At 45.0% G+C, this 11,386-nt stretch overlaps 1 protein-coding gene across 3 annotated transcripts; it reads left to right on the top strand.

Annotated features, from left to right (window-relative positions):
- Nucleotides 1-1,698: 1,698 nt before the first annotated feature.
- On the top strand, nt 1,699-9,507 carry TMEM74B (transmembrane protein 74B). 3 transcript variants are annotated; one of them, XM_072631696.1, is made up of 2 exons: nt 1,699-2,255; nt 7,098-9,507. In XM_072631696.1, the coding sequence occupies exon 2, from the start codon at nt 7,141-7,143 to the stop codon at nt 7,921-7,923; it is 783 nt and encodes a 260-aa protein (XP_072487797.1). In that variant the 5' UTR covers nt 1,699-2,255; nt 7,098-7,140; the 3' UTR covers nt 7,924-9,507. The 3 variants fall into 3 exon arrangements, with proteins under 3 accessions (XP_072487797.1, XP_072487796.1, XP_072487798.1); XM_072631695.1 differs by lacking the exon at nt 1,699-2,255 and adding an exon at nt 2,268-2,592; XM_072631697.1 differs by lacking the exon at nt 1,699-2,255 and adding an exon at nt 2,616-3,003.
- The last annotated feature ends 1,879 nt before the right edge of the window (nt 9,508-11,386 follow it).

Here is an 11,386-nt window from a genome sequence, read left to right as displayed (position 1 = left end):
AATTTTATTATATATTTAAAAGGAACAGCAAGTTGTACATAATAGATTTGCAATTTCATGTGCAGTCATCTTTTTTATTATACTATGTTATGGAACTGCTTGTTTTATTTCACAAATTAAAAATAAAATAAATAAATCTTCAGGATGGAATGAAATTCCATGTAAGAGAGAAAACTTAGGATAAGGCTCAGAGTCAAGAGTGAGAGGTTTGGAACTATTATTCTTTCCCTCCAAAACCACCATTCTGCTGTGTTGTTGTTCAGTTGTGTCTGATTCTTCATGACCCCATTTGGAGTTTTCTTGACAAAGATGCTGTAATAGTTTGCCATCCCCTTCTCCGGCTCATTTGCAGATGAGGAAACTGAGGCAAACAGGGTGAAGTGATTTGCCCAGCATCATACATCTAGGAAGTATCTGAGACTGGATTTGAATTCAAGCCTTCCTGACTCCATCCTAAGTGTTTAAATGGACTATCTGTGACCAACCTATGGCAGAGCTTTCAAAGCTCATATTGGACTGATCAGCCACAGTCTGATGTCACGCTCCTCTTTGAACAGGAAGTCTGAACAACAACAGGAAGTTTGGATGGAATGTGTGAAGGAGTGTCTGTGTGTGTGTGTGTGTGTGTGTGTGTGTGTGTGTGTGACTGAGTTTCTGTATGTACCAAAAGGGATACTTTCTCACCAGAACTTGGAGGGAGTCTATCAATTCATTTTCCCACATTCAGTGAGGTTGAGTTCCCTTCATGTCTTGAGCAGACTTAGCAAATGTGTTCCAGCATCATTCAAACCAGATCAGCCCTGGTTTGGGCAGAGGCTGCATTTAATACAAAGAAAATGAAAGATTACATGCAGCAGTGGAATGAGCACAATCACCTTTCTGCCACCAATTGTATGACCTTGGGCAAGTCACTTCTCCTTTCCTAGGTCTCAGTGCCCTTCTCTGTTATATGAGATGTTTGGACTAAATGCCCTTTCCAGTAATAAATGCTATGGTCTTTGCTCTCTGTCTTTGTCTCATTTTCACACTTCAGACAATGAAACGTCTAGCTGCTGAGACAAAAAACATTCTTGATCAGAGAGTAGGAGGGAGGGAGGGAAAGGAAGGGAAGCCCTCTGGTCCGGTAGCTACAGGCCTGAAAAGAACAGAAGTTAGGTTGATCTTCAAGGTCCCCAGGGGCTCTGTGATTTCAAACACAGTTCTATCCAAAGAGTACAGGTCTGTAAAGATAATTCTACTGTAGCAAACATCACGGAAGGAAGAGCTCCCCTCTCCTCTGCCCCCCAAGCCTCCCACATGGACTACTACTCAAGCTCTGACTTGCAGTATCACCTTCTCCCTACTTCGAGGGCTGACGTTGCAGCTGAAATTTTCCCCTCCTCACCTTCACGGAAACAGAAGAGAAGCTGAGGGACAGAAGTGAACCAGTTTTAGCTGAATGGTGTGTTTGGGGGGTGAGTGTGGGTGGGTAGGGGTTGGAGGCAGATGTCAGATGCCACTGCTACAAAGTTGACTATTCATAATGGTCCAAAGGAAAAAGACTTTTGAACACTAGCCTACCTGCCCTGGACTGAATTTCTAAAGTGGGTACCCGGGAAAGGGACTCTACTGTCATTCTGCCTAAAGGGGGCGCCCGGGGCCCACACCACCTCGTATAGTCTAGTGAAACACAAGAGACTTCTACCTACCTGGTCCCCTATGTCTCCCCGCTCCCTCCTTCTCAGTTCTCCTCATCCCCCTCTCACTTCTCACTCCCTCCCCACTCCTATCACGCGCGTGGGTGTAGAGCTTCTGTAGCCCATTGCCTGGGGGCTTTGAGGCTGGAGCTGCGGATCTAAACAGGCCAGAGCCCAAGCCCCAGCTATAAAGGGTGGCTGGTGCAGACAGGGACCAGCCAGACAGAGAGGGTGTCCCCAAGTCCTCTCAGCTCTGCTCTGGGAACCCTGGGGAGGGGCGGGGCGAAGAAAGGTGGTGGCGGTGCTATTAAACGAGGCTCACTGGGGTTCTCGATAAGTGCAGTGGCTGGTGCAACAGATCTCCTGGGACCCCCCCAGACAAGCAAGGCAGTATCTATTCCCCACCCCCCGGCCCCAGGCTCCCGGGGCCCAGCGCTCTGCCAACAGCCTGAGGAGGTGAGGACCGGCTATCCAGCTCGCTGACTCCGCTACGCCGTAAGCACATCCCCTCCCTCCTCCCCTCCCGCCGCCCGGCTCAGCCACACACTGGGCGCCCAGCTTGCCCCGGCCCCCTCACAGGTACGTGGGGCTCCGACTTGAGCTCGAGCTTTCCCCAGGCTCCCTCCCTTCAGGGTGCCCTGGCGGGGCGGCGCCGGGAGCTGCGGGGATAGGAAGAGGAGGAGGAAGAGGAGGAGGAGGAGAAACAGGGTAGAAGGAGGAGGGATAAGTGCGGAGCCGGCTCGGGCCGCAGCTGGACTAGGCTGGGCTCTCCGGAGTGAGGCCAACAAGGCGGGCGCCTGGGTCCCAAGGCATCAGGGCCCAGGGAATGGGGTGGGAGGAGGGGGGATAGCCTGCCCACTCGATTCTTTGGCACCTGGGTCGGGGGCAGCCGAGCCGGCGTGTGGCCCCTGGACAGGTACGCTCCGGGGCTGGGAGAGGCGCAGATTTGGTGTCCTTGGCGGGGGGAGGGGAGGCGGCGCCGCAGCTGGAGAGGCTGGGGATGCTCCGAGCCTCGAGTTTGGGGGCGCTGCAGGGCTGGGGCTCCCCCCCGCGCCTCCCTGACCTCGGTCGAGAGGCGGAAGGGCGCCACGGAGGAGGACAGAGGGGCGAGGGCGGAACCGGCAGCACCGAGCGCTCCGCGGTCAGGGCTGGTTCCGAGATCCACTGGCGCTCAGACCCTCGTCCGGACTCCGCTCCCCGCGAACCTGGTCCATATCCTCATCCTCCTGAGGCCGCTGACCGGGGACGGCTGCTGGTGGCACCCGACTGTCCTCTCCACCCTCACCCCCACTTCCCGGGAGCTAGGAGCAGGGCCCGGGATGGGCAGGTAGGAGAGGACAGGTCGAAGGGGGTGTGAGCCAGTAAAGAAGGGAGGATGCAAGCGTGTGTGTGTGTGTGTTTGTGTGTGTATGTGTGTGCGCGCAGCTTCCCTTCCTGTATGTGTAACTAGTGTGTATTTATCCGCGTGAGTGTGTATATCTTTGTCTTTGTGTGTGTGTGTGTGTGTGTGTGTGCGTGCGCACGCGCTCGCCTGCCTCTTCGTATGCGACAGAGGTGTCTGTGTATGTGAATGTGTATCTGGCTTTTGTGTCAGAGAAACTCTATGCTTGTATGTCCCTTTGCATGTGCAGGAGAAGATATTTCTGTATGTATCTGCCTTTATGTGCTTCTGGATCTGTGTGTGAGAGAGGTTGTCCGTGCGTATGTGTGTGAGAGAGACGTCATTTGTATATATCTCTGTGAGATCCGGTATCTATCTTTGTGTGTATCTGTGACAGTGTGAGTAGTAGCTGACATTTACACATGGCTTTAAGGTTTGCAAAGTGCTCTACATACATACTCTCATTTGATCATCGCCCCAACCCTGGGAGGTAGGTACTACAGGTATTATTGTCCCCCTTTTATGGATAAGAAAACTGAGACTTAGGGAAGTTGAGGCACTTGTCAGTAATCACATAGCTAGTAAAAGGTGGAGGCAGAATTTGGATGTCTTTTTGACTCCAAATCCAACCCTCTATCCATTACATCACACATTTGTTTATGTAGTATGTCTTTTCTTATAAGTATACTTCTACAGGAAAGTATATATAAAACACTCTTGTCTTTGTGTGTGTCTCTGTATGCGAGTGTGTCTTCTCTATATGGTTATGTTTCTAGGGTGCATGTGTGTATCTATGAGTCTAGGTACGTGTGTCTGTGTGTGAAAAAGTGTGATAGCTTCAAATGAAATGAGGGCTATTTTGTCTCTGTCATTCTAAGAAAAAAGTTCTGAGCTGGGACTGAATGAGATGCCAGTTCAGACAATGCTGATGAATTGGATTACCTCTTGGCACAGGAACCTTTCTGAGCCAAATTAGAGTGTGTGTGTGTGTGTGTGTGTGTGTGTCTGAACATATGTGTGTGTAGAAGGTGGGGAATAGGATGTAATTTTGGGAGCCATCCTCAGACCCATGCTGATGGAGGTATGTGGACTTCCCTCTGCCCTGGGAGCTTGGCGAGGCTGGAGGCCCAGAGGAAGACACAGTGGCTCCTACAGTTTCCATTTTCCTTTTCTGAATAGATCTCTGTCTGGCACACACTGTACAGAGCAAGCTACTGAAATCAGACCCCATTGGATGCAGCACGAATTTAGACAGGGTTCTTTTGAAGAGAACACTGTATTTGGGGTGTCTCGTCAGCTCACCCAGACATACATGTACAGGGTCTGTAGATAAACACTGCTATAAATATGAATGGTTGGTCCTACAGAGTCTAGAATACAGCTAAGCTTGCAGTCAGGAGACCTGGGTTTGAGTCTGAGCTTTGTCACTAACTCCTGTGACCTTTGGCAAATCATTTGCCCTCTCTAGGTCTTAATTTCCTGTTCAATTCCTTCATTTTACAATCTGTAAGTATGAGTTTCTGTAGCTTCTTGGCCACCATCCAAACTAAACAGTGTTTATGGGTACTCCCTCGGATTTAAGACAAAGGCAGGAGAGAAAAAGAGGAAATAATAATAAAAAGATGGTTTACAAAGTAGTTTTCTGATAGTAACCCTGTGAAGTACTTTAGCAGAAGTATTTCTTCTTTTTTTACTGGATTTGTGATTTTATCTGTGGAAGCAGCAACATATAGATAGGCACCTTTTCTGCAACTTAGATGGTTGCCTGAAGTGCTGAAAAGTTAAGTAATTTGTCTGAGGTGACAGAGAATGTATTAAATTTGAACTCAGGCCTTCTTACTCTAAGGGTAGTTTTCTTACCTATTACAATACACTCAGTCTCCATGTAAGTATTATTTTCTCCATTAACAGATGAAGAACCTGAGACTTTTGAGAGATTTATGACTCATGCATAGTCACATGCCTAATGAACCCAGACACAAATCCACAACTTCTGTCTTCAATGGCCTTTCTATAGTAAGAAAGGGACTAGGACAATAAGGTAGGAGGAAGGGAAGATAAGAGAGAAAAACCAAGAACAGGAATGCATAAAGACTAGACCATGGTGGAGAAAGAACCATTAAGAATCATCTCAAGTATCTGCTGATAGTCCTAAGTAGATTAGTGGCATTGTGGTGAAGTGAAAAGACCCATGGATATTAGAGCCAGACAGCATGGGCTTGAATCCTGGATCTATATCCATGAGACCTAAGACAAGTCATATAACCTTTCATTTAACCTATCAATAAAATGGGCAGTGTGTATGACACAATGGAAAGAATGTTAGATTTGGGCTCAGAGAATCGAGGCTTGAAAATTGGTTGTGTTGCCACTTGTGTGATTGTAAGTGAATAATCTCTCAGGGTCTTAGTTTCCTCATCTGTAAAATGAGGGGCTTAGATTAGATATTACTGAGGTTCCTTCTAGCTTTAAATATATATATATAAATATATAATTTAAATGTATTTAAAATACATTTTATATTATCTGTTCATATCACTGTCCTGACACTATTGTGGGGAATGAGCTTTGGTAAAGTGCTACAGAAATGTGACTGTGAGTTCTTGGACTCATAATAAGGAGAGACTTCCTTGTCTCCTCACAGATGATATCTCTCACGCACGTACACACAGATAACCTCTCTCACACATAGATCCAAAAGCATACAAAGGCAGATACATACAGAAATATCTTCTGCACATGCAAAGAGACATATATGCATAGACATTTCTTGATGATTTGAATTCCAATAGATATCTGCCCTGCTGTAGAGTCCCTTCTTGGGATGGAGTCAGGCTGCTTGGCTTGTGGTCTTATCTCTGCCTTTCCCCTGTGATGTGATTGGCTGGGAATCTTGTCTCCTAATTTGTAAATGGGTGGTGGTGGTAGTGGTGTGTATATGTATGCGTGTGAGGGTGGGAGGTGGAGGGTGGGGCAGTTAGGGATTAGTACTTTCTACCCTGGAAAGAGAGAATACTAAATTTGGTGGACACGTGAAATGCTTAGTACACTCATTTTTTTTCTGTAACTAGAAGACTTGGTGAATAAAGGATTCCTGAATTGGATAAGGAGTTGACCTAGATGACCTGTAATAATACTTTTAGCTCTGGAATTTGAAGGTCTTATTTCTTTATGTACCATTCTTTTCAATCTCTTACTATCTGTCTCTTTCCCCACCTCAACTCTCTCTTCTGAATGACATTTCAACGAGGAAATGTCTCTGTGTTTGTGTCTGAGTGTGAGTCTGTGACTGTGCCTATGTGTCCATGTGCATGTACACATCTATGTGCATATTTATGTCTGGATATATGGACTATCATTCAGATACATGGCCATACTTGAATATGTGCACACAAATGTACATTAGTTGTTGACTTAGAAAAAGAAATGGTGGGGAAGCAGCTTGATGTCATAGAAGGAGGATTAGCAGGCAAGTCCTTTCCCCATTCCTCATTTTCCTCACCTATAAAATGGGTACATTAGCACTTGTCCTCCCTCCCTCCCAGGGCTGTAGTGAGTTAAATGAGATAATGGATATAAAGTGCTTTGTAAATCTGAAGGTGTTAAATCAAGTTCAACTGCTATTAGTGTCAGGTCTCCTCCACTTAAAATCCCTTAATGCAGGTCCTAATGAGCTGCAGAAGCTCTAATTCTAGTCTCATGACAGACTGTGCCTCTTCTGAAGGCCAGCATAAGGATGGTTACCTGGTGATGAGTATTCTCAGCCACAACAGCTCTTGAAGACCATCTTCTAAAATGTGGTAGGGTCATGAGCTGCTCCAGGGGAGTTTGAATGCATCCAGTTGACAACCAATTCTGTGTATTTCTGTGTGTCTGTATACATATATGTATTGTACTTTGCTCTGTGTGTGTTTGTGCACGTATACATGTGTGCATGGAGTATGAGGCTCCCTTCATTTGCTGAGATATCTTTCTAAGACAGAGACACAACTTTTGCTCCCTCTCCTCTCTGTCCTTGCCTGGTTTGTTCTGTCTTACAGCCGCTGAGGGGTTAAGAGGGATGAACTGGATAACTACTTTCCAATGGCCTCCTCTTCCTCCCTGGAACTAAGGACCCTTGGCAATGGGCCCAGGGCCCCCAAACAAACAATCTCACAATGGACATCAGCACCAGAAGGGAGGCCCAGCCCCTCAGTCCTGCAGAAAGAGGGAATCGAGAATACTTGCTTTTCCGAGGAGGAGGAACAAGAGACCTGTTTCAAGAATCAACAGGAGGCTGTGCCTGGCAGTTCATCCTGTCCACATGGGGATGGCCTCTCACACCCCCATTCCCGGAGGGACGACCTTTCTCCAAGGTCAGAAGACGGCTTGGGGGCCGAGACTGCAGGCCACTCAGTGGACTATGGCTTCATCTTTGCCTTGGTCTTCTTGGTGAGTGGAATCTTGTTGGTGGTGGTAGCCTATGCTATTCCCCGGGAAGCCAGAGTGAACCCAGACACAGTGTCAGCCCGGGAGATGGAGAGATTGGAGATGTATTATGCCCGCCTGGGCTCCCACTTGGACAAATGTATCATTGCTGGTTTGGGCCTTCTCACTCTGGGGGGCATGCTGCTGTCCATCCTACTGATGGTGTCCCTTGTCAAAGGGGAACTATACCGGAGGAGAAACTTGGCTGTACCCAGGGGCCCTCGGAAAACTTATGGCTCTATAAACTTGAGAATGAGACAGCTTAATGGGGATGGGGTCCAGGCCCTAGTGGAAAATGAAATTGTCCAGTTGACAGAGACTCACCCAAACCATCCAGGGACCTTCACTTCTCTCCCTCCTCCCTCAAGCATGTGTGATGATGGCACAGCCTATGGGTAGTACAGTTGCTACAGGGGTGGGCAAACTGATAGAACAGGTTTGCACATCCTGTCAGTGTCTAGATCCCATCTTTACTCCTTTTGGAGAAGATTATTTATGTGGACAACTGGTCCTGGAATCCCAGGAAAAACAAAGCTTTCAGATTCTGGTTGGGGCCAGAGTATATCCTAAGGTAATGAAAGGTACCATCAACAAAGTTCAGTCCAATGGTATTTTACTACCATGTATTTCCAAATGGTGTTCAGTGATGGAAAGAACTTGAGAGCGGCTAACAGTTACCTGTGCCATATTCTAGGCTCCATCCTCGTTGAAAACGATGATTTGTAACCAGCAGTTGCCTCTTCCTCTTACCCAGCTTCCAGAGTGAGGCAGCCATGATCTCCTGGCCTACCCTTACTGCATAAAAAGCACAGGGTGGTCTTGTTTCAGATGTTAGGGTCTAGTTTTCTGCAGTGACATAAGCAGTGATTTCTTAGCAATAGTAACTTCTTAGCAAATACTTCAGGGGCATAGACCTTGAGGAATGAAGTTCTCTTTAATACAATGAGCATGATGTGTTTGGGGGCATTTCATGTGATAAGCAGATGTTGCTCTTCTTGGCAATGCCCGTTATGGTTCTAGGAGAAGAAAGAAAGATAGTTGAATCATAAGCCTTCCCTTTCCCTGTACCAGCAAAATGCCACCCTATTTCCTTTCAGGGGAAAAAATGTTTTGACCATCTCTCCAGAATCACTCAATTTCAGAGTTAATCACACTTCTACACTCTCCATTTTTCACACAGGATTTTCCTCACCCTGCTCCTAGTTCTAGATCCTTTCTGCTGCTTTTGGGAGAGAATGACTCCAATATTGAAAGGGACTGGATCTTTGGAAAATTAAAGGAATGTTGAGCTAGAAAGAAAGAGATGAAATCCTTTCTGAGCTTTCCTCAAAGGCAGAAAGGGCTGGAAAGATGAAAAACACATTTTATTTTATTTATTTATTTTTACAGCATGAATGGCCTGAAGTCAGATTTCCTGGAACTTGAAGGGTCAAGCAGGAGTGCATTTATACTGTCCCCCAAATGATGAAGGGTCTAGAGATGTCCTAGTCCATCCCCAATGATCTGTAGGAAGTAAAGGTAATTTATAAGGGTTAATAAGGGAATGGCTCTGACAGATAAAATATCTATGTTTCTGGCTTAGCTTGGGGAACAAGAAGGTGTTCACAGAGTCACAAAATATGAGAACTGAAAGGGGACTCTATGAACCATTTAGTTAAGTTTAGTTGAACTTGGTTCCAATATGTAAAGGGTATGTGGCTGATCAAGAACAATGCCTTGGGGCAACAAAAATTTCTCCAACATGGATGGGCTTCCAAATTCTACAGTGGTCATAGGGTTCCAAATTCTATCATGCTCATGGGGTTTCATGAGTGTGTCAGTTTCTTCTTAGGTTCAATGAGGATTGGTCAAGTTTCCCAGTTTACAGGAATTCTCATAGTTAAACTACAATAGAATGTGAAGTAATTTTAACCTGGTGTCCTCATGAAGGGATATAGACCTCTCACTCAAACAATAAAAATAAAAATAATCATACCAACTATATGAATTTCTGTGAAAAGAGACCTCTTTGGGGGAATAAACCTGCTAAATCTGGGACCATCAATTTATATCAATTTAGCTGTGATGAAGTGTCTTTAGAAGCTGTTTAAAGATTAAATCTGAGTCTTAGAAATTTGCCTTGCATCCTATTGCAAAACTGTCTGAGAGAAAGCATTTAATGGAATTAGGCAGTTACCTCATAAATAATAATATATAATCCCTCGCATTTAGTTAGTACTTGAATGTCAAAAAGTATTTTTTTACTTATATCTCATTTTATCCTCACAGTCCATCTGCTAATGGGTAGTGTGAGTACTAAAACCTCCATTTTTATAAATAAAAGAAATTGAGGCTTAGAAAATGGGAGAGGGTAGAAAACTCCAGAGTCCCAGTCCATTGTGACTACCCTCCAACTGTTTCTACGATGTGCCTAACCTATTTTGGGTCATCTGCCTGTGGGAGATGGGAGGGGAAAGAATGGGAGCAACATACCCTCACTGGAATTGTTGAGGAAAGAACCATATTTTAAAAGTGTGAAACACACACACACACACACACACACACACACACACACACACACCCTCCTCCCCTCCCCCCAAAAAAACAAGACATTAAGTGCATACTATATTCAAGGCACTAGGCCAGGTTTTGAATAGAATTCTGAACTTGGAGTCAGGAAAACCTGGCTTCTAATCCTAATTAAAATCTAAGTTGATATTTATTAACTATGTGACCATAAGCAATTTACTTCATCTTTCTGAACCTCAGTTTCCTCATTTGTAAAATGTGAATAGCTACCAAACAGGGGATGAAGATTAAATACATGGAAATTTCCTTTCACACCTGAAAGTACTGCATAAGACAGTCATCATTATCATCTTTACCACCACCACATTTTGTAGACCTAGAGAGATTAAATGACTTTCCAAGGCCACACAACTAGTGAGTAACAGCCTATCTTGAAATCTTGGTCCTCTGACTCCAAGGCCAGTGCTCCTTTAACTCTGCTGTACAGGACAATGGCCTATTACAAGCAATTTTCAGAAGGTTAATCTAGGAGTGGTTGTTCCAGTACAAAGGAAGAATAAGAAATCAAATGACTTTTCATAATCCCTGTGAAAATAAACAAATCCTTAGAATGGTCCCTCCTGAAGTTTCTCTCATTGTTTCTCTAACATATTAACTCCAGAATTTCCTTCCCTGACGCCAGTCCCAACCCCAGACAATTCCTTTTGAACTTTCAAGTCATTTCTGCCTGTTTTAGTCCCTTCCCTTCTTCTAGGAATTCTTCCTTTAACCCAGGCCCAGAATCCCCCAGGTAAAAGTGATTTTCATGGACTCAATTTCATTGAATCAATTGTCTGAATTTTTCCTAGCACTCTGTGTGAACATCTCTCTTCACTCTTCCTTGTGCCACAATTATTTGTATATTTGTCTCTTTTATTTCCCCAATAAGATTGTAAGCTCCTTGAGAGCAGTCTGTCATACCTATTATAGTAACCCTAGGCCCAAGCATAAGGCATTACACCATACCCCCACCGTCCATGTCCTGGATGAGATTGCAAGTTTTTGCTTTTGGCAGAAGCTACTTTGTCCTTGAGACTTCCTTTGTGCAGAGGAAACTGAATTTATCTGAGAGAAGGAGGTAGAGGCTTTTTAAAAAAAATCTGAATTGCCACTGCATAGGATTTAAGACTGGAAAGGGTTTAAAAGATCATGAAGTTCAAAGAAAACTGAGGCCCATGGAGGAAAAGTGATTCACATCCCATAAGTGCTAAGTGACAGAGCCAAAATCCAACTTCAAGAGCTCTGACTCCAGATCTAGCATTTCTTAGGTATTCAAATACAAGTGCTTAACAAATGTTTGTGAATGGAATTACAC

Source organism: Notamacropus eugenii, chromosome 1 (assembly GCF_028372415.1).
Source record: "Notamacropus eugenii isolate mMacEug1 chromosome 1, mMacEug1.pri_v2, whole genome shotgun sequence".
In the NCBI taxonomy this organism is placed as follows: Eukaryota; Metazoa; Chordata; class Mammalia; order Diprotodontia; family Macropodidae; genus Notamacropus; species Notamacropus eugenii.
The sequence above is the reverse complement of the archived record's forward strand: the minus strand, read 5'-3'. Positions and strand labels throughout refer to the sequence as shown.

What these genes read in the sequence shown, in the direction of transcription:
- TMEM74B (XM_072631696.1), top strand. Translation starts at nt 7,141, where the DNA reads ATGGCCTCCTCTTCCTCCCTGGAACTAAGGACCCTTGGCAATGGGCCC.